Source organism: Aythya ferina (assembly GCF_964211825.1).
Source record: "Aythya ferina genome assembly, chromosome: 1".
Classification (NCBI taxonomy): domain Eukaryota; kingdom Metazoa; phylum Chordata; class Aves; order Anseriformes; family Anatidae; genus Aythya; species Aythya ferina.
Genome location: NC_140296.1, coordinates 88479792 through 88503707, shown reverse-complemented (window position 1 = coordinate 88503707; position 23916 = coordinate 88479792). Strand labels below are relative to the sequence as shown.

General features: G+C 35.3%; 1 protein-coding gene across 1 annotated transcript in view; it reads left to right on the top strand.

Annotated features, from left to right (window-relative positions):
• CFAP47 (cilia and flagella associated protein 47) overlaps positions 1 to 23916 on the top strand; it is a 300477-nt gene that overhangs the window by 65239 nt on the left and 211322 nt on the right. The window contains exons 32-36 of the mRNA XM_084506723.1: positions 3425 to 3620; positions 11424 to 11521; positions 11843 to 11959; positions 18752 to 18886; positions 19371 to 19483. Coding sequence (XP_084362849.1) covers positions 3425 to 3620; positions 11424 to 11521; positions 11843 to 11959; positions 18752 to 18886; positions 19371 to 19483 — 659 coding nt within the window. The remainder of the gene's footprint in view (positions 1 to 3424; positions 3621 to 11423; positions 11522 to 11842; positions 11960 to 18751; positions 18887 to 19370; positions 19484 to 23916) is intronic.

The window sequence follows — 23916 nt, the reverse complement described above, 5'->3', positions numbered from 1 at the left end:
GTATTCCTGGTGTGCTCACAGATGATCAGTAATGTTTGTACATTTGAAAATAAGTATTTTCACATTTCTATGCAAAGGGACAGAAAATAAATGAAACATATAAATATTACATGTATATGGGCTCTTCAGAAAAGAAATGGGTATATTAGAGTGACTCCCATGACGGGTTCCAAAGATGATAAAGTTTTGTGCATCTCTGATACAAGGAGAGTCTGAGAGAGCTGGGACTGTCCAGCCTGGAGGTGAGAAAGGTCCAGGGGGGATCTCACCACTGTGTTCAAATATCTGCAGAGAGAGCGTAATGAAGGCAGAGACAGACTGCCTTCATTATGCGAGAACTAATGCATTAAGGGAAGTTTTGCAGTGCAGTAATTGAAGTTCATGGAGTAGGGTGGTTCCCAGTAGATCTGTCATCTCTCTGACCATTGGTGTATACAGAACATGACAGAGGACATTGTTGCTGGGGATATGAAAGTAGTTCAGGTTTAGATAAGCTTAAACCTTTTGTGAAGTCATGTTCTTCGTCATTCTAGTTTCCTTTTTCCTGCATGAGAAACATGTTTCAGTTACTCATTCATTATTCACTCATCGTTCTGTCACATGACAGTACATTTTTACAGACTTGTAACATCATATTTGTCTTCTCTGTCCTTCTAATGTCTTAGAAATTGTACTTCTCTGCTTTACTTTTTAGCCATACCACATAAGGCCAAAGCTTACATGGTATTCAATTCCACATAGTAAAGAAAAAACAGAAATCTTAACATTACTTTATATTGAATCTAGTCACTTGACATTCAATGACTTGTTCTCTCTTTCATACCTTTTTGTTCAACCCATTTTTGACAAGGACGGCCGTGACTGTTGCTGAACAGGGTTTTTTAATTATTTTATTCATTTTGTAAAGAAAGCATCTGAACAATAAAGAAAAACAGGATATGAACTGTCAAGACAGCAAGATTATTTCATATAAAAATATTTATTGAGACTAGTTTTTAAATATTCTGAAGTTAAAAAAAAAAAAGATTCATAACAGGATTTTCATTAAAATGAAAATAGAGACAAGTTTTTTTGTGACTATGACAGCTTGATTTCAAGAAAGATAAGATGAAACAGAATCCTTTCTTACACAAACATAACAAAGAAAATGTTAAAAGAATTCATCTATTCACCAGGGATGTTTTGTTATCCAATTTTATTTTGGAAATAAAATGCTTAGAAATGCTTTACAGTATTCTCTATCAGCCAGAATGTCATCCATACTGCTTTCAGGTCCATACCTGATACATTATGGTTCACTTTCCTGTTATGAAAACTTCAGTTGCTGCAGAAGTTCCAGATGAAAAAGCATATACATAACTCCAGCTTATCAAGTTTGTTCTGAAAAAAAAAAAAAAAAAAAGGTAGAGTCTATAAGGAATAAAAGGGGAACTTCATAAATCATAATGGTATACTTCAAGCTTTCGTTTTGAGAAAGGCCTAAAATATTGCTGGTATTCTAAAAATCTTGAAACTCTAGGATAATGGAAATATATGTACTGACAATAAAAGCGGTATTTTACCTTATGAGTCAAGGCAGATTTTCAAGAAACACGATTTATCTTTAGATTTACTGAGCATGTAGTAATGAGGATCCTTTTTATAGTTACAAGTTATAGCATTTCCTAACTTTATCTCGGAAAATTTTTGTAGATACAGTGTACTATATGCTAATGCCCTGTTCCCTCAACAGGATCTAAATAGTAATGTAGATATGGACATCTTGAATTAGGATGGATTTGAATTTTCTTGGTAAAAGACAGTAAAAGAATGTTTGATGGGTAAACAACATTGCATATGTTCTCCTAAATGTAGTTGCCATTACTCTTTCTTGTTTCCATTCTTTTGATAGAATGTCAGGTTATTCTGAAGAAGGAACATTGCAATAAATTAACCTGCAAGGACGATGCCTTTTGAGAAATGCATGAAACCACGTTTATTTACTTGTTTTTTTGTTGTTGTTGCTTTCTTCAGATTTGTATCTGAGGATGATGATGTAAAAAGTTTGAGATTTCTTTTTTTCTTAAGATATTCATATGCATCTCAATAAAGCATCAAGGTCAGAAATCAAAATAGTTCTAAAGAAATTAAGTTAGTTCAGCTATGTCTGCATGTAACTAGATTATGATGAGCTGAAATGCTTCAAGGTGATTCCATTTTCTTTTTATTGTAGTTCAACATGGATGCTACAATTTGGTCTCATGCACGTTAATAGTTAACTAGGTTTTATATATTACCATGTCATAAAATATCTTCTTCAGAAAAAGTTGAAAGCAATGGTGGGAGTCCTTTATGTTGTCTGTGAAGAAGGAAATCCAAATATAGATGTGGGAGCTGTTAAGTCACATGGCTGTAACTGTGTCATACTTAATGCAAGAGGGTTCCTCTCCATCTGCAGCAAATGGAGGGATGAAAAAGTTCTAACACCTTGCTTCAAGAAATTGATGCTTTCTCTAACATATCTTTTACAAGCTGCAGTAGTCAGAAACTAGTAGGAAGAGAAACAATTAATAATAATAAAAAGGGTGCAAGATTTTACAATTTTGAGTAAATGAAAGAAAACCATGGAGCTGATGCAGTGTAGTTAGCATTTATGCAAAACGGACAGGATTCTTGATGCTTTTAGTCACTGGTCAAAGGGTTCAGACCTGATTGATGAAATTGGTTGGAACCAAAACAGTTGTATTCCTTCTCTTTCTGAAAACCAAGTTCTTTTTTCCTCCTTCAAATATCTTTTTCTACACCATTTCAGTTTGAAAAAAAAAAAATCAAATTGAAAAAAAAAAAGTTATTGAGCATTGTATAGACTTTTTAATTTTAACTTTATATTTTTTATATTCTATATACGTCTATAAATATATATATAATTTCTTATATTTTTAATGTGGGATCATGGAAGACTTAATCAGTAACCTCTGAGTACAAAGAATTTTACTGTAGACACTGTAACATGGTTTATTTTTCAGGAGGAACAGTCAGTGTAATCTGCATCTAAAGGCACAACTGTGCCATGAAATAACTTAAAGATTTTTTGTTTTATAGATTGTACCGCAGATCATTTTAGTAGTTCAGTAATTAGAAGGGTTTTTTTTGTTTGTTTGTTTTTTAAATGTACACAGTGATACACGATCCAGTGATGTCATCCAGTTCATCAAAACTGGGGAAAAATATGGAAACAAAGTATTTGTATTTTTTTTAAGGAAGTAAAAGATTTCTCCCAAACCTCTGCAACTTTGTTCTTTGTAATACAGTTATGCTTATGTGTAATCTCTAAAATACTTACTAAACTAGAAAACTTTTTGATTGTGAAGTGTTACTTTTTAATATTCAACTTGAAATTGTTCTTTTTATAGTTTGTTTTTAAAAACATGGTTTCTAATTTCAGGTGTTTGTTCTTCCTCGTGTTTCTTTGCACAAGACCACTGATCCGTTCAATTTGGAAAATGTGCTGAACATGCCAAGAATAAAATCAGAACCTTTATCCAGTAACATATATTCTCCGTATGAACGAATCATCCTTACTTGGTTAAATAAACATTATGAGAAGAATCGAAAAATTGTGTGGAAAGATGGTCAAAAAGGTGATTTTTTTTTTTCACTATACTCTCACTTCTATTATTCCTTTTGTAGACTTTAAATAATATGGTTCATAGAGATATCCTGACAACTTGCCAGTGAAAGTTTTTTTTTTTTTTTTTGGGGGGGGGGGGGGGAGGGGGGGAATGCCTACCCATGCATATTTCCATTTCTTGTGTTTCTGGGTTACATGATGAATGTCTTTTGACTAGCACTGTTCAGGATCTACCTCCTGTTGTTCTGTGTGTTCTTATCATTTCTAACTAGGCATAAAGGGTGACCTGTGCTGAATTTTCCCAGTTTCTCCTTTCCATTAATGACTGCAGGAAGGAGGTGCTAATCGTACTCACTTTCTCTTAATTTTCCTGCCTGCAGGCATATGCAGTTGTTAGTATTTGTGCTTCTAGTGGTGTGTTTGAAGGTTAGGTTTGTCAGAATTTTTAGAATAACTTTCATATTGACTTAGCTATAATGCCATTTAGGAATGTGATGCAGACCATTTTTTAACTCTTGCCCTACTTGCAAGGTCAGTTTGACTCCTCATGATGGCTTGAGTAAGATTAGACAAAATGAACTGTTCAGTTTAAGACTGACCTAACCAGTTCTGTTATTCACATCTGGTAAAACTGATCTGCCACTGTTCAACCAGTAGCAACTATTATTGTTATTTCCTGGTAAGATTTCTCCCTTCTGATTCTTGACCTTAACCTCATGCTATTTTTCATCATTAATTTGAATGGGTAGTTAAAACTAAGAAGAGGCAGTATGATGATGATCAATGAAGAACTCCAAAAAAACGGCTAATAAGCCACATATGGAAAAGATTGTCTAGTGTCATTGTGCCATGAGTAATTTCTGACCTGTGTGAATTATGGATAATCTATTTGCATATCATTTTCTGGAAGTCTCATTTGGGCATATTATCTAACTTGAATATATTTTGAATATTCCATCGCGTTTCTCGTTTTATCTATATAGAAGAGAATTATACTGGATATTCTAAAATGTGTTGAATAATTCTGCTGGTAAGATGAAAGGTCAGTCTATACATTGTGCATCCAATAGAAACAGATTTTTACCTTTCAACTCATAGTTTGGTTCTGATTTTATGATTAACATAGGGAGCTTGCCTAGCTAAGGTAACATGCCCTGTAGTACGTAAGTACATGTATATTTGCAATGTAACATTTTCTTATTATCTGTGTCTAGTGTCAGCTTTAGTGAAGCTGTCTTAAAGTAGGGAGCACTCTTCTCCTTTTACTCCAAGTTGCTGTAGTGTGTAATCTGAGTTCCATGTGTGTGGATGACAATTTGCAGAAAGAATGGCTAGCTACCTGGCCAGTTTTATGGTTCACCATAAATGGTGTATGGATACATTCCTCAACCCCACTGTGTGTTGTCTTTATTGTAAACTTTAATAACACCTATATTTCCTTTGCACTACGTCCAGAGATGCCTAGACAGCTACTCTACCTACAGCTAAACAAGACTCTTTACAGTGTTTGTACATTGGTATTTATTCTTTCTTGGGTAAATAAGCTTTTGGATTATTTTTCTAGTAGTGCTTCTTCTATAGTGCATGCCAAATATGTAGATTTAGTATGGTATGGCTGTGGATTTAGTAATACAACTTCAGACGTTTTGTGAGGGGAAACCACATTTCAGTCTATGAAGATTAATAAAGATCCAGTTAATACATTGTAAATATCAAATGGTGAATTTTATTGAGAATGGTATTTCACTTTTTTATTTTTTTATGATTAAATAAAGTGATGCAGGGGTTATAGTATTCATTCTGAAGCCAACATAGAAGCCAGGTATACTGTAATGAATTGTTATGATTTATTGCATTTTAAGTCACAGCAGTTTATAAGTGAAATAGTGTTCTGTAATTTAAAAAAAATGTGTTGAAAGTGACACATTGATTTAGTGGCTTTTATTATCATTCAGTGACTTAAAAACTGCTTCTCTTTACACCTGAAAATTTTCTGTTGAAAAGCGACAAAATGGATACTGATATAAGGAAACACTATTTTTATGTGCTGCATAAAAAAAATGTCAATTTAAGAGATTATTTGGGAGAAGAATCAGTGGAAATAAAACATAACAGCATAGATAATGAAAGATGATGAGAAAATTTTAATAGGAACAGAAAGGTAAATGTTCATGCCTTGGGGTAAAAAGCCTTCTGTAACAGATGGGAATAAATGAGACAAATCAGCAGTGTATCTGTTTTCCTGTCATTGTCCCATGTGGTTTTTGTTGAACTTTTCTGCTTAGAATTATGAACTGACTGGTATTAAATTGATCTGTGTCTGAGATTTCAGGAGTTCTTAGAAGAATAACTATTAGCTTGCAAGAGCAAAGGTTGTTGGATCTTGCCTGAAGTAGACACTATAGTTTGCCTACCAGTCTGCACATGTATTATGTGCTGAAAGCAAATCAGTTATCAGTCCTAAATACATTTTAGATCTCATCTTTCTTATGCTCTGTATTGTATACCTCAGTAGAATCATTTTAAACCTTGCCCTAGTTATAATGTCAGCAATTACAGAAAAAGTTATTGCTACATATTTCTTGTGTAAATGTTTGTGTTATTCAGTACCAGAATTAAGCTATTGAGACAGGACTATAGGCATTATTATAACTATAGATTCGTTCTACCTCCAGAGATTTGCAGATCCCAGAATAGGAAGGTGTTATATAATATTAGAAACCATTATTACTGAAGTAATTTACTTTAAAAAGGACTTAGTCTGTTAGTTTAGAGGTCTAGCTCTATATCTGCAATAGAAAATGCTTAAGATACGGTGCAACCATATGACAATACTTTCTTCATCCACAATCTGATATTTCCTAACTTGATATTCAAGACTACTTGAAATGGAGGTGGTACTTCTGTGGCTGAAGGTTGCACTAGATTTTTATTCTGTGAATTTGTATGATTGTGTTTTAAACCTATGTGAACCTCTGACGTCATACTATTTTACTTGATACTGTAATTTGATACTTCTGTTCCCAACAAATTTGTGTATGCCACAGAGCCATTTAACAGCAATGTCTGGTTCCCACTGTCAATGTCATGCTTGCTTATATTGATCTATATCACATCACCACTCAATTATCACTTTTCCATTGTATTTCTGTATGATAACATTTATTTCTTACAAAGCACAGTTTCATACCCTTGGTCATTAAACGTCATCAGTTTTGATTCTTATGTTTAATAGATTTAATTGAAAGCCTTATAGTGTTAGCCTAACCCTATATATTTCTCCCATTTTTCAGTAATTCAGACCTTGCAAACAGAAGATTTATCATTTATGAAGACATCTGTTGTGCCTTCTTACAATATATCAGTTGATTTTGCAAAAATTTACCTTTTTTTTTTTTATTGATTGTGAAAACTGTGGTACAGCTTTGCAAGAAACACAGTACTTTAAAGAGTTATTGCTATTCTTAAGTTTTTATAAAATAACTCTTAAAACAGTAGATTAAACCAAACCTGATCCTTTGAGAGTTTTAATGCTGGATGTAAGAATCTTTTGTTGTCTTTGGGTGGTCTTGTTATTCAGATAATACCAGTGCATCATACCTCTGTGTTACAACTGATCTGTTTCTTCCTTTTCTGTTGGAATTTTTCTTTTTTGGAAGATTAATGGTAGTTTTTCATCATCATTTTTTTTTCTCAGAATTAAGGTAACATGGTATGTGAGTGGGAAGAGTTGTTTAGGTTTTTATTGTGCAGTGGTTTTTGGGGAGGGCTAAACTATGGTCTTCTAGAAAGATGATCATGATTTTGGTTTGCCAACCATTTCATTTTTTTTTTATTTTTTTTTGGGGGGAGGGAGGAGGGAGGGAGGAGGGAGGGAAGGATGGGAACACTGGGGGAAGACATGACACTGCAGCAAAAGAATACCTTCATGTATCTAGTTAGACTAAGATTGGATGTAATTTCTTCTTCTTCTTCTTTTTTTTTTTTTTTTTCCCAGACAGCAGCTCAGAGTTCTCATTTTTTTTTTTTTCTCTTATCAGTGGGATGTGATAGTTATTTTAAAACAGTGAAATGTTTAACTTCATAAACATTGGGAACAATTGCTTCTTCAGGGAATATTGGGAACTGTCAATTCAATTAGCCATTTTCTGGAGTGTTTCTTTGAAAAAAAAAAACACAACCATCTTTCTTCAAAGATAATACTTTGTTATTAAAAATATTGCTCATTAAAATGTTTCTCTCAAAAGAAATATTTTTATACAGTTAGTGAGGGACAGAACAATATGTTACGGGGAGCATAAAGGGTGACTTCAAGACACTGGAGAAATTGGGGAAAAGGGAACAGTGGAAAGTAAATTGGTTTTTGTGCTTTGCAATACAAAGCAGGTATGAATCAGTTTTAGTAAGTCAGTGAGATAAAGTAGTTATATCATACTGATGGATCAATTAATAAAAGCTAAACTTAAAAAAAAAAAAATCACAAAACCAACAACAAAACAAAAACCAAACAAACAAAACAAAACAAAAAAATAAAATAAAAAAATCCCCTACCCAGTCTTCATAGCAGAGGTGCTCCATCTTTTTGATCATCCTTGTGGCTCTCCTCTGGACTCATTCCAATATGTACATATCCTTTTTATATTGGGGCTCCCAGAGCTAAGATTCTGTATATAGTGTTGTTGTTGTTGTTGTTGTTTGTGGTTTTGTTGTTGTTGTTGTTGCTTGTTTTTTTCTTTTGATGAAGTGTTTATACTGTTTCCTGAAAGCTTATACCTGAGGCTGAAATAGCATGAGATCCACAGCTGAAACAAAACTATCCTCATTGTAGATCACTTACAGGGGCTTGTTAAAGTGCATTTTAACTTTTATTTTTTTTAACTCTTTTAAACAGTATATATTTTTTTATTTTTTAAATGGAAGTTCATTCAAAATAGTATTTTGAATGTAAATGTATATTTATTCAGTTTTCTTTCTGTTCTTACTAATGAAACAACCACAATAAAATAAATTTATTTGAAACTTTCTTCAGAAAAGGAGAATTTTTAGGTAGTCACTTAATTTTTTTTTTTTTTTTGGTATGTCCTAGAAGACTCTTGCTGTATTTTGGAGATGAGTGGAGAGTGATCATTTTTACTTTTAACCCAGTTCTTTTATTTCAACTATTAGAGATGAATTTTTAACCATGAAAGTGGGACAAAGTAACAGCTTAGGTCTTACCAGAAGAAAAGAGACTGCTTAAAAACAATGCAATTATAATTAGCGTATGAGATATCATATGTTATATGGTGATTAATTCATGGTAAGATTTCCATCTATCTTCTGATATGGTAAATGTTTTTTTGGGGAAGGAGAGGGTGGAAGAGGTAGGCCAGAGTTACATCTGTTTAGATCCAAGAGCTTACCATTGTGAGAGACATCTCGTTGAAAGTAACTGTCACAGTAATTGGTTTTAATTAGGTGGAAGGGGCCTTGAATACTGTAATGAGATGGAGCTGTGCAGCCATTGGATTTCAAACTCATTAACCTGTTGATCTTTACTTTCATTTGAAATTGTGTTTGAAGTCACTTTAGAGAATGAGTAGGAAACATTAAACAAGCATAAATACTGAAGAAGGCAAAACCTAAATTAATCAATGTCCCAGAGTAAACTCACGATGAATTTACATGCCCTATTTGGTAAGCTTGTGCAGCATGTGCTCCTATACTTTCTCACTTCAGCTATGTTCATGTCTTTGAATATCTGCAAATAGTTGACATGGAATGATAGACATTAAAGTTTTTCAGATGCTGAGGCATCTGTATTCTGTACATGAACAAACAAATTAAGAAAGATAAATTTTGCAGGGGATTGTCGTAACTTGAATAAGTGTTTTCGAAGTGTAATTTGTTACTAATAATCTAATTACTTTTCCACTGAATGTTTTGATACATTCATTTTTCCACTGAAATATTTTAGCAGTTAAAACATAGTATTTAGCACCCTGCTTGAAATTATTTTGCAGTAATAATGTCACAGCTCTAGTGCTTAGTTAGACCAAACATCATCTTAAATTCTCACATTAGAGAATGTGAACGTGAAACTAAAAAAAGAACCTTTTCAACTGACTGCTACAACAAGCGGGAAGTCATAAGTTTGCTTTTAAGTGTATAGTATTTTTCTTGATGGCACAGTATCCTTTTTTTTTTTTTTCCTAAATGTCAGTGATACTTTATGAAGTCTGAGGGTCTGTCTTAATTCTTAATAGGATCATAATGAACCAGCACCCCCTGCTGCAAAACACATGTACATCAACATTTTTCATCTAAGTATTCATGAACCATCCCTGAAAATTCTGTAAGAACTTCAGTCTTCCATGAAATAGGAAGTCACAGTTAGAAAAAAATCTATTGTGTGTTAGCTAGGTTATTTTATGAAAGCAAATACTTAAAAATTAGTCTTCTCTGGAACTCATTTTGGTTTGAGCTTATAATCTGATGTATTTACTTTGCATTAACATACAATTTTCTCTGAACACACTGATTTGCTCCATTGTTATTTTATTTCTTCTATTTTGTTTGTGGGTAGTTTCTCTTTTAAATTTAGTGTGAAACATAATATTTGCAACACCTATAAACCAATTTTATAAACTTACAACTCATCCATTTGGTGTAAATGAGGAGTTCCACAACCAGATTTATACCTGTAGGTGACAATAGCTACTTATTTGCAAATTTGATTTAACCGTACTTCTGGAGGTTAAGCAAGCTGGTAGTGATATGTTGTAATCTGGCATTAGCAACATCACCTATAGCTTCATCACTGTTACTAATGGCAATTCTGCAACTGCATTTGATATCAAAAAAGTGAGTGAGTACAGGCAAGGGATTGTACTGGATGTAAAAGTTGAGTTCTTTAGAACAAACGCTATTTACCTGCTTTCATAGGTATGATCTTGTAGAATGAAGCTCATAGTAAGGACAGATTTGAAAGAAAGGTCTGAAATATGTATCTTGATAAAACATTTTATGCTCCTATTGTTTAAAATTAATTTTGTGTCAGGTACTGGAGTCTCCATATTCTTTTGCTAAGGAAGATGGTGGACTATTCTTAACATCATTACATTACCATCATAGCTGTTTAGTTTTCGATTTTTTTAAATTTATTTTTTATGGTAGCACTTTTGAAAGAAAAAACATTTCTACATAAAATTTATATTAAAACGATATATTTATTTTTTTGAAATGTATGAAATTTTGGATCATTTAAAACTGAAACATAGAAGTAGTGATCTGTGCTGGAGGAGCTGAGCTTTGAGCTTTCATTTATATTGCATTTATTAAATAAGTGCCAAATAATTTAATATGACCTTGAAGAAAATTAATAACCTATTATTTCCTATATGCTTGAATGTTTCAACTGTAGAGTATTCGTGAATGTTTTTGTGAGTTTCAGTAGCTGCATGAACCTTATGCCTAGCCACATAATAATTTACATGCTTATGTACCTAAGTATGACAGCTAAATTTACAGCTATCTGTTGAGGTAAGGTTTAGCTTATGTACCGTCCCTCCAGTTGTGATGAATACTCTGACATTTGTATCATAATGTATGCATAATATTTACAATACTCTAGGTGAGATTTTTCATGTTTCCAGGAATGGCTCTGGAGGAGAATTATGCCTGGGAAATTCTAAATGTGAATGTGGCATGTTTCCTTTTTCTGTTCTTTCCTCTACTCAGTCGTTTCATAAAGTCTTTATATCTACCCAGAGTAAAATTAGGCATGTCAGGAGAGAGGGTCTAATTCACTCATCCTGTTCTGTTTTTAAATCAGGTGAAGTACCACCAATGAGATGGATAGTGAATTTTGACCGAGATCTTCTAGATGGTCTGGTACTGGCAGCACAGCTGGCAGCTTATTGTCCATACTTGGTAAGGACTTCTCTTAATATCATGCAAGTTTTATACACAGGGCAATGTTAATTAAGTGGATTTACTCAGGCTTTATTTTCCTTTGGAATTGTTGACTTGTATGGTTTTTAAAAACAAAATACCATTTAGTGAGTGCAGAGTGATTATTTTTCTCTTCTGATTTTCTGAAAAAGTGATTACTTTTTCTCTTCTCTGGTATATTCTTAAGAGAAAATTTTAGTTCAAAATTTAGATCTTATGGATTTTTCAAAGAATGAAAATGCAAACATACTAGTTTTGCTGAGTGGAATATGAAAAGTTTGATTTCTATATCTTCCCTAGATTGCTACTCACTTTGTAAGGATGTATACTAATGCAAAAACTCCTGCACAGTTTCTGCACAACTGTTTGATACTTGTGAATGCTATGCACGCTGTCAATCTGACTATAGACATAAAGGTAAATGATTTTATACCATCTTTACTCACATACTTTGTTTTATTTTTGATTTTTTTTAACTTTTATAATAGCAATATTGTATATCAAATTGAGATGAGATTTCAGTGAATCAGTTTTATTCCATGATGTGCTACTGTATGATGGAAATCAAAATACTGCTTCATATAAATACACTTAATAACAAGTAATTTCCATAATTTCTTGATTTGTAGAACTGTATAGATGAAACTAGGTGATTATAACAAGACTTATTAATTTCAGATTCTAGCATCGAAAGCACAAAATGAAAGACTGAGTAGAATTTATTATTAACATTCTAAGACAAATTAAAAATATATATAACAACAATCATCCTGCACTAAAACATAAAAAAGAGTGGTAAAAATATACATATATATAAATGTCTGGTGGCATTTAGGTGCCTCTATCTAAATCATGCACACTCATGAGTGTTCTGTCCCAGGTTTGTTCCACACGGAAGTCAGTACCCTTGGACTGCTGGTGTGAAAGCCATCAACCTCTGCAGTCCTTCACTGGGATTCCTCCTGTGACGTTGATGTTGTTTGTTACTTCTGCATTACTCTATAGTTGACCTAGGATCATTTTTATATGTTTGGTAGCACACCTCACAGCTCACTTCCATTAGTTTAAGCTCTGTTACCTCCAAATTTTCTGTATAGCTGATTCACTTCTCCTTTGCTCACTTATTGATTAAAGTCCTATCCTTATCAAAATTAGTAACAACCGTTTCAGTTAAATTTAATCATCATCTTAATTTGCAGAGTGGTTCAGCTTCCATCATGAGCAAAGTGAATGTCAGGGACTGTGATGGGCTGAGGTGGGTGTGGGGCACGTTGAGCTGGCTAGAAGGACAAGAAGATGACATAGTAGAATAGACATAGTATTTGTCTGTGTATGAAGAAGCTTTCCAAAGGAATGAATAGTATTAGGAATCAGAGACGGAGGTGTGGTGATATGAAGTGATATGAAAGGAAGCTCAATTACAACTTTTTTTTTTTTTTTTTCCCCATTCATAGAATTGTGGAATCATTAGGGTTGGAAAAGACCACCTGGTCCAGCCATCACCCTGCTACCAATGTCACCCAGTAAACCATGTCCCTAAGCACCAAGTCCAACCTTTCCTTAAATACTCTCAAAATTAAGTGTTTCTGCCTGGGACCGAACCAGGGACCTTTCGCGTGTGAGGCGAATGTGATAACCGCTACACTACAGAAACCTGCCTAAAATGTGATTTGCAGTGCAAAATTAACAATACTGTTTCCAGTTGTACTAGCTGTTTTTCTGCTACCACCTCCTGATATTTATAGGTTATTATAAACGTCCTTGCTATTACAGGCCAAGAAAATCCATTTCATATACTTATAACTGACAGGAACCATAAGAAAATAACATAGGTATAATCTTGAAAATAAAGGCGTTTTTTTGGTTCATTTTGTAATATGAAAAACAGCCAGTACAGCACATGAAGGCAGAGGCTGAATGGCTGATAAGTAAAAGGAGTTAACCATATTCAAGGTGGAAGCAGAACTCTAGGACATGCAGTTTTAGTGCACTTAGTGTGTTTTAAGACTACAATGTAGTAATATTAGTAGTTCACCATATTTTTAAGGTATTGATGTTTTTGTAGATGGGAAAGTTAATCTCTATATATATTAAGAATTTAAACAAAACTATATAATCAGTCAACAATAGAAAAAGGAACAGATCTCAGATCTTCAACATCTGCATTTAATTGTAGATTAAGGTGTGGTCTAAAACCAAAATATTCTGGAAAGTAAAACAATAGAGAATGTAAGGAATACTTCTTACATAGGCTTGCTGGAATTCATACATACTTTTCCAAGAATACTGTAGAAATTTCTTAAACTTGTTCTTCAGCAGTAAAAGCAGCAAAATACACACATGCATCCACTTGCTGACGTGTCCTAGTTTGGGATTTTTCTCTGATAGTCCTGTTTCTTAAATTTAGCAAGTTAAAATGTTCCAACAGTATTGGCAAAGTTCTTGACTATCAGGCAGTCGTTACTTCTGAACTTTCAGCACAGTTTTGCATTAATTAATGCAAAGATGGTGGTGACAGTGCAAGCTGTGACATATATCAGGTCTAGAACAGATGGCATTTTCAATCACTTTAAAATCTAAGATTCTGTAGTAATAAATTTAACTGTCTGGAAGACTTCAGCTGCAAGCTTAAATGATACATACCTCTAATGGGGTTCAAGGTTTTTAAATCCTCTTAAGGATTAAGATATAGGTTTAAGATATAGTACTTTTGTCAAGCAATTCTTTGTTTCCACTTTCTGATCATGACTGACAGTTCAATCTTGGAGTATTAATGGTGCCTTTCTATGTATTTTTTTCTTTCTGTTTGCTATTTTAAGTTCTAAAGCACTTCGATTTGAAGAACCTCCAATTGAAAGTAAGATAGGATGGTGGATAATAGTGATTTGCTGGAAATGTACGTAACAAGGATAGATTAGGAGAGAGGATGCTGTGATAGGGGATAGCCAGCAGAGGATCCTCATTTGCCTTTGACATAAAACTGAGGCCAACAAACATTTGGGACCAAGTGAAATGGAGTATATTTTCAAACAAGTATAGAACATGTTGTGAGTAAAGTCAGAGTGTTAAGAAGCTGAAAATGAATGTGCCTATTCTGCTGAAACAGAGAGGAATTCAGTATAGCTGTGGTGTAGAACACAGTGCAACTGGGCAATAGCATGACCAAATGAGGAAGAAAAGGGGGCACAGATGATAACCATAAGATTTGAGTGTGAAATGAAGGAGAGAAGGAAAATGGTGTCAGCAGCCAATGGAGGAAAGGAATTTAAAATTTCTGGAAAATCTTTGAATTTTTCCTTCAGTTAGTCTACTGGTACACCTAGAAAGAAAACTTCCTGGCTGACACTTAATGCTACACTCGTAGTTCTATTGTCTTCATTTTGCTATACTTTAGTAAGAAGCCATTAGTTTGACAAATGTGACAACTTCTTGACAAGACTAACTTTAAGGAAAAGCACTTCTTTCATAATTCTTAGTTACGTGATTAAAATTTTTATGATACTGCAAAGACACAGATAGAACCCTCTATCTATCTGCCAATCTGTAACACAAATGCAATTATCTTGGTTTGCCTGAGATAGGAATCTAACGTCGATGTGCTGTCTTACATACAGAAAATAGAAAAGAGCTTAAAAATCACTTTTATTTGTTATTGTAGCAATTGCGTTCTCATATATATCTTTATTAGACTGTATCTTACATAGCACCTCAACTAGGCTCTTCTTGAAAAACACTTGAAGAGAGTTTTAAAAAACTGAATCTTCCTAAGCATCCACATAAAAGTATATAAAACAAGCATATGCTTTGATCTGTAAGCCTAAAAAATCAGAGCAATAGATAAAGAGCATTGGGCTGGAACTCAGCTTTATTGATAACATGGATAATATAGTTGATAATATGGACTCTCCTACAACCTTCAACATGACAAAGCAGAAGACTACTTGAAATTTACCTAGTGAGGTGCTATACAAGGTGAATTTAATATGTATATAGGTTAAAATATGGTAAGGTTTTGTCATTTCTAATGTATCTTGTCAATTTTCTCCTTACTATTGTATTGTGTACCAATCAAAACAAAAGTTTGTGTGCTGTAGTACAAAGCACATAGAGCACATTCTTGCACATTTAATTTGCAGGATTACAGACATTTCTTTTAATTAGTGCTGAACTGTACTCAGTAGTAAGTCTATGAAGTTGTCTTCATTTAAGTCATCTTTCCTTAAATAATATTTATCCTGTAGGAAAGGGCCACATTCCTCCTCTGCTTTTAGTCCATTAGCCAAGACTCATAATCTTTTCCACTACTCAGATTCTCCCCCCCCCCCCCCTTTTTTCTTTTCTTTCCCTCCTACCCTTCCATGTAATGCTTTAGGGTATGGGGACAGAGAGGTTCCTCTTCCTAAAGCAGACATTAGGAGTCCATCTGTTCAAGGAGCTCCTTCTGGTTTCCTTGCAGCCTTGCTAAAACATGATTTGCTTAATCGTGTTTTTGCTTAAATGACAGTCTTAGAGTCATCAAATGACGCAGGTTCAATGTTATTTAGACTTAATCACTCTCAAGGCCCTGAGGACACCCTGACTACTACTCAGCAGCCCCATAGGGCTCCCACACCTGCACAGGCCCAGGACCCCACATCAGCCTCAGGGCTGCCTGCCCCTGCCCCACTCTGCCATGGGCTCACCCACAGTATGATGTTCCAGCTGGTGCTTGGTTCAGCTGTGACAGTGTTCTCTTAAGATGCTTTTACAATTTTTACACAGATTCAGAGAGAGACTCTATATATGCTTGGAAGAGAAGTCACAGAATCATAGAATATCCTGAATTGGATGTTCATGAGCGCCCACAATCCTCATCCAGTTGACCATCTGGGTCCACACAAGACCACTGAAATACCAGACCATGAGTCTTGAGGGCACTTTCAAAATGTTTCTTGAACTCTGGGAGGTTCAGTGCTGTGACCACTGCCCAATGGAGCCTGTCCCAGTGCCTGACCCCCCTCTGGGTGCAGAGCCTTTCCCTAACCCCCATCCTGACCCTCCCCTGTCCCAGCTCCATGCCGTGCCCTCGGGTCCTGTCGCTGTCCCCAGGGAGCAGAGCTCAGCGCCTGCCCCTCCGCTCCCCTCGTGAGGGAGCTGCAGGCTGCCATGAGGCCTCCCCTCAGCCTGCTCTGCTTGGGGCTGAACAAACCCAGGGACCTCAGCTGCTCCTCATACATCTTGTCCTCCAGACACTTCACAATCTTTGCTGCCCTCCTTTGGACACTCTAATAGCTTTACATCTTTTTTATACTGTGGTGTCCAAATCCACTGAGGATTTCTAGGTGGATAGAAGTCATGTGGTTCAGGAAGACTTGTGTTGAAAATAGCCTGTAACTGGGAAAATATTCAAGTGTACTTAACCCTCTAATGATTTTCATTTAGACATCAGCTTGTAGCTACATGTGGAAAAGGATATCTAATTGGTATTCTTTTGGCCCATAGTCTGAGCCAATAGTCTGCTGTTAGGTTCTTATTTTGTATAAAGGTTTTTCTTTGTTGAATGTTTGCTTTAAGCAACTGAGTTTTTTTACATTGTGTTTGAAGAAGGTGCCTCTGCTACAGTTGTAAATTTTTGCCCTTTATACCCTTTCACTTCACAGAATCATTATGTCAAAATGCAGCTTTTGCTAGCTGAAGTAAAGCTTTGACAATTGTGGGTCCATCAGTCATTAGGTAGAAGCAGTTAGGGAGTGGAGCTGTTGTGCTTGGATTGATGGATCCTTTTGCTTTCTTAGTGCTGCTGTCTTAGGAGTTACATCTCAGTCGCCGTTTTATAGTCCTATGTTTTAGGCAATAAATTTCAGCTAATGTTGCATTTTAATAATGTCAAAAGAAGAAGAAAAATCAATAAGCAGTATGTGCTCTAATGTAAAACTTTCAATAAGTTGGAAAAAAAAATATAACTCAGACAGTTATAGTGATAGTATAAATATCTGTACATCTCTTTTGCTGTCTTAAAGACATGCATAAGAGGCAAAAAAGGTGCTCATAAAAGTAATGTGGAGGCTGAAAATGTGGTCCTGTGAAAAGGACCTCCTAGTTTAGAGAATAAATATTAATATATAGCAATATTTATTATTCTCAAAGAGCCCTGGAAATTTTAATAGTTTGACGGTAAGTTTTAAGATTTCCTGAAAAAGTGGGAAAAGAAAATTAAATTTATACAATGTTATCCTCCTAGATTGCTATTTAGAGTAGTTGTAAGATCTTAAAAAGTTACAGTGGGAATAACATTCACCCATGAACCCATGTGTTTTCTAGAGTGATTCTTTTTTTTTTTTTAATAAAAAAAACAACGAAGTGTTTAAATATTTTGCAGAGGTGGTGGTGCCAAAAACTGGACTCTTTATTCAATATTATTCACTTTAATTAATGGCACATTTTATTAGATGGACTGTATTTATTTATTTTTGATTTGTTGTTAATCCTCACTATACTACCACAGCTGCTGTCACCTGGCAGATTTCAGTTACAGTTGCACTTCTCTAGTGAGAGATCTCACAGTACAGTTTCCTATAGCAAGTCTATAGCAAGTCTTTGCTCTATACCTATCTGCTTGCTGATTTTCAAGTCATGTTACAAGGTGTTCTTCATAAAGCTCTGCTTAAGGGAAGTAGGTGCACATAGTACACACATCTTTTTCAAAGTATTGCTATATTAAAAGAGTCTCAGTTATGGGGATCCAAACGAAGTGTCTTAAATGGAAAAACAAAACAAAACAAAAACACTTTTTAATAGGATAACCTTCTAATGCAGTGTTTTGCTGCTTAGATCCACTTCCAGGTGTGTATATTTTTCTGTAGGACTTGACATTTGATTTAGGGCGAAGTTAACTGTAATTGTAAAAATGGAGTGTATTATGGACAACTTTATTATAATAACATTATTTTACAAGATACTATGCATGAAATTTTAAAATACTTAATTAGCCTGATTTAGTAGCTTGTTGTTTAAATCTGTGGCTGATCTTTCCTGCCTATATTTATCTGGGAAGCCACTCCCATCTTCATTATTTGATTAGACTTCTGTCTAATCAAGTTCACGTGCCTGGTGGAAGAGTTTATACTTCTCTTTCCAGTGATTTACTAGAATCTCTGAAGACTAAAGCTTTGACCTGTTTTGCAGTTGCTGAATATTTAGTTATTATTTCTTTTTGGTTTTCAATACTAGGCCACTGACATCTGTGATCCAAACCCAGTCATGATGCTTATTCTATGTGTCTACCTATATGAAAGCCTCCCTCACTACTTACCTAAGGAGACTATAGAATTTACGGGTGCTCTCCATGCGACTGTTGTTAAACAGGTACTGATACCATTGAATTTAGATCTGTAAAAGAACAATGTTAAAACATGCTGCATGTATATATTATTATTATATTATGTATATACTGCAACAAAGAATGAGTGTCATGTCATTTGACTACTAAATGTAGAAGAGGGAAGAATATTTTTCTCTTCAGGATTGGGATGCTGATTTCTGTTTTCCCCCTGTGCTTATGAGCACAGAAAAATCTATGAATTTAACTGGTTTGTGGGATAAAGGTAGAGAGGAATAAGAGATTAATAGCTGGCATAGGCATTACATTACAAAAGAAGTACTCAGAAAAACAGGTCAGACAGTCTGTGGGACATCTGTGCTTCTTAGGGAGAAAAATGATTTGCATTGTTATTCGAAATACTTTCTTATTTTGTGGTATCCTTCATTTGCATTTTGGAACCTAGCTGAAGAACTTTTATGTGCTTTAAAAATGAATAAAATTTGGCTATTTTTTTTGTTGTTGTGATAGGTGCGTCTGAAAAACCCTAGCATTAAAACTTTGGTGTATAACGCTATTCTTGTGGGAAGAGATGCTGATGACTTCTCACTACCTAAAGGAAACACTATCGTCATTTCTTCCAAGTAAGTAATGATTTTAGTGTTATGAATCACAGAGCTATATGAATTACAGAATGGCTGAGGTTGGGACAGATGTCTAGTCCAACACCCCTACTCCAGCAGAGGCACCTAGAGCAGATTGCCCAGATGACTTTTGAGTCTCTTCAAGGCGGGAGACTCCATAACCTCTCTGGGCAACCTGTGCCAGTATGCCATCTCCTGCACTGTGCTTCCTGGTGTTTGGATGAAACCTCATGTGTTCCAGTTTGTGCCCATTGTTTCTTGTCCTGTCACCGGGCACCATGGAAAAGAGCCTGGCTCTGTCTCTGTCTTCTTTGCACCCTCATTTCCATTTTTTATATACTTTGAAAAGATCCCCGAGCCTTCTTTTCTCTTGGCTAAACAGTCTGAGCTCTCTGAATTTACTTATAGGAGAGCTTCTCCCATCCCTTCGTCATATTTGTGGCCCTCCACTGGACTCTTTCCAGTATGTTGATGTCTGTCTTTTAGTTGAGGGCTCAGAACTGTACCCAGCACTCCATGTCCAGCCTCACCAATGCTGAGTAGCAGAGAAGGATTACCTCGCAACCTGCTGGCTATACTTTACCTAGTGAAACCAAGAATACCGTTAGCCTTCTTAGTGGCAAGTGCATTGACTCATATTCAATTTGGCATCCAGCAGGAGCCCCAGGGCATTTTCTGCAAAGCTGCTTTCCAGCTGGGTAGCTCTCAGCATATACTGTTGCCTGGGGCTATTCCTCCTTAAGCGTAGGACTTTTTACTTCTCCTTTCTGAACTTCATGAGGTTCCTGTCAGACCATTTCTCCAGCCTGTTGTGGTCTCTCTGAATGGTAGCATGACCCTTCGGTATATCAGTCACTCCTCCCAGTTTTGTGTCATCTGCAAATTTGTTGAGGGTACATTTTACCTCATCATCCAGATCATTAATGAAGACTTTGAACAGTATGGGACCCAATATCGACTTCCAGGGCACCCTGCTAGTTACTGTGCTCCACATAAGTCTAGCAGTATGGAAATGGAGCAAGTCTTTGGAGATGCAACTAATTTAACTGTAGTGGAACACTAGGAATGTGTTCAATTAAAAATTGGGCTGCTTGGATCTGTTGTTCTTATTTTTTTCCCAACTAAAATTGAAGCATCTCCTCTGAGTGTGACTCATGTTTTTCACATTAGTGAATTATGGCAGTATGAACAGGTAAAAAATTCTTCCTTGTAAGATTTTGATTTTTGTTTTCTATTCTTAATTGAAACATGACAGGAAATTTAAGAGATCATGACACAGATTTGACAGTAGTGTTAGACTACTACTTTTTACCCACATCATCCCTCTGTTGCAGCTGCAATGTCATTATTTCTGTCTTAAGTTTCTGAAATACTTTGTTGTTTAAGGATTTCAGAGAGACTTAAATTTGGGAAAACTTTAGTTTGTTAATATTTTTGCTAGCAAAAATACGCATAATATGTGCCTGTCTTTTGCATTTTGTTTATGCAACACATTTTGCTCTTTCTATGAAACATGGCTTAAGATTAGATGCAGAAATATCACAAATTGTTGTTTATGTATTGAAGGTAAATTGAAGGATGTAGCAGTGACTCTGGCAGCCAGTTAAGAGTTTTTAAGTTTAGACTGCAAGTTTATATCATATACTTCTTTGAAGATGAAATGGATTAGAGATTCTAAAATGGAAAACAAAAGTCAGCATTTGAATGAAAGTAAGCCATGAAGAAGAAAACCATTTTAAACATACTGTCAAATTCAAGACTTAACATAAATACAGTGCTTTTTAAGGTTGACCAACATTTCAATATAAAATAGTGTGACTATCATAAATATATGCAAACGGAAAAATAAGTAATGCTATGTTATCAGTGAGCTGTGAGGCTTATTTACTTTGGTTTTCTTTGCAATTTCTTCAAATAAGAATTAACATAAGAATGTAATCTTAGAAAATATCATGTGTTTCCTGAAAGGTCAATATTGTAGCTGTTTTTCACTTCACCTTTAAAAAGTAGAAAAAAAAAAAAAAAGACAAGTAAGAAGTAAATATGTACAACCTCATGAATGAGCTGCTTGGCACTATATATAGCTACAGACATTTGGGAAAAAAAAAAAAAAAAAGCATAGCAATTTGAAAAAATGCAAAGCAAAAACATAGCTTTTGGAAATGGCAGTCATCCATTGACTACCACTGCAGTGTTTACCGTAATATAATCTTGTGTGTAGTCTTGGCCCCCAAATGAAAAATTGTTTTTTTAATTAATAACTTTATTAAAAACATGATGGAATTGTTTGAGAAGTCTAAGCGTTGTTAGGTTTGGTGGGAGTCTTGCAGTTGCTTTATGTTAGACCATAATAAGATATGTGGTTTGGGAAGTAATAGAAATGTGAATAATAAACATACACCTCTATTTTATTATGTGTAGACTTACTGTTTTAAGTGCTGATTTATTAGGAATAAGTGTTCTTGACTAATCCTGTTTGTCCTGCTGGGTGAGCACACTTGGCATAGAAGATTCTGTAGATGAATGCCAAGTCTGAAGGAACTCTCTAGGAGAGATTAACTGTAGGAAAACTGATAAACTAACAGATCAGGGGAAAAAAAAAAAAAAAAAAGTGGAAAGGTGAAGGGTGACAAAGAAGAGAAAGAAGAGTTACCTAAATCAATTAGGAAGCAGTGATGTGGCATTAGATAGAGATGCCATGTATTTTAAACCAATAGTGATAAAGTGGTGGAAATATGTAATATGTGTCTGTCTGTATTACCAGAGAGGCATGACAATGTATGCTGCAGTCCACTACTAGCTGGAGAAACTTGTCAGTGGCTGTCATGGGGTAACCATGGACAACTGCCAGACACCCACCCTGCTACTCCCCCTCCTTAAGAGAAGAGGGGAAGAAAATTACAAAGTTTGTGGGTTGAGATAAAGACAGACAGATTGCTTGAGAGTTGTGACCAAAGTCAAAACAAAAACTGATAAACAAAGATAAAAGTTATAAAAACACCTTATCTCCTTTCCACCCCCTTCTCCCACACCTAACTTCACTCCATCCCCCAACTCCTTTACATTCTCCCACCACCAATCCTGAGTGGCACAGGGGAGACAGGGAGTGGGTGGTTTCAGTCTCCTCCTAACAGTTCCTCTCTCCAGCTCCTTCATCTTCACATTTTCCTCTGCTCTAAGGAGTCTGCAGTCCTGCAGGAAAAAAAAAAATAAATAAATTACTCCAGCATGAGTTCTCCATGGGCAAATGTTCTCAGGATATCCAACTACTCCAGCATGGGGTGCTCCATCAGCTGCAATGTGGAATCTGCTCCATTGTGGTCCTCTCCATGTTCTGTAGGGAAATAACTGCCCTGGCACCTGGAGTATCTCTTCTCCTCTTCCTTCTCTGGCCTTCATGTTCCCTCTACTGTGTCTCAGCCTTTTTTCCCTTGTACCTCAGCCTTTCAGATGATTTTCCCATTTCTTATATATGTTTTCATGCTGGCTCCATAATGAGCTAGCTGGAACTGTCTGTCTGACACAGGGCAGCTCCTGGTCTCTTCTCAGAGAGGCTACTTTTGCATCTTGCTGCTACCAAAGCCTTGACACCCAATATCTGCCAAGAATGAATATTTTAAGTCAAATGGCCAAAGTGAAATTGACTTAAATCCTAAGCATCTGGACATTGGTAAAATCTTCCAAAGACCATACTGTTGTTTTCCTCTGGCTTTTGAGGTGTGTCAGAACATTATCAGTGTAGCCGACTATCAGATCTTGCATATAACATAATTAATCTTTGATTAGCGGTTTTCATTCTCTAGGGCAATCCGCTATGCCATATAGATTTGCAGTTTACAACAGCAATAGTGTGAAGGTCTCTGAGCTCTATTAGGTGGTGCAGACAAACCTGTAAGCTACTCATTCTGGGTACCGTAGCAAGAGAAGTAATGAAGATGACTTGACCCAGTACAGTATTTAAAACTACCTTCCAGGGAAAGGGACCTGCTTAACTGCAAAGAAAATAGAACAAAACTTTTTATAAAAACAGCACCTTAAACCTGGAGCTGTACAAACTCAACCTGGAAGTAGTGAAAGTGATTAGCTACTGAAGGGAAGAAAAGAAACTCTTACTTACAGAAACTCTGTACTTACCAGATACAGTTGAGGGGTGATGGTTGCACATAATGGCCTGCAACTACTACAGACTGTATTATCTAGTTGTTTATGTTGGCCTTAAACTTTGCCAATTTGACAACTACAAATAGCTTTATTTTTTATCTTTATACATAGAATTATAACCAATAAAAGAGAGAGAGTTTGGTTGCTTGAAAGATGGTTTTTGAAAGATGATTGTCCTGGTTTGGGCTGGGATAGAGTTAATTTTCATCCTAGTAGCTGGTATGATGCTTTGTTTTGGATTCAGGATAAGAATAATGCTGATTATACACTGG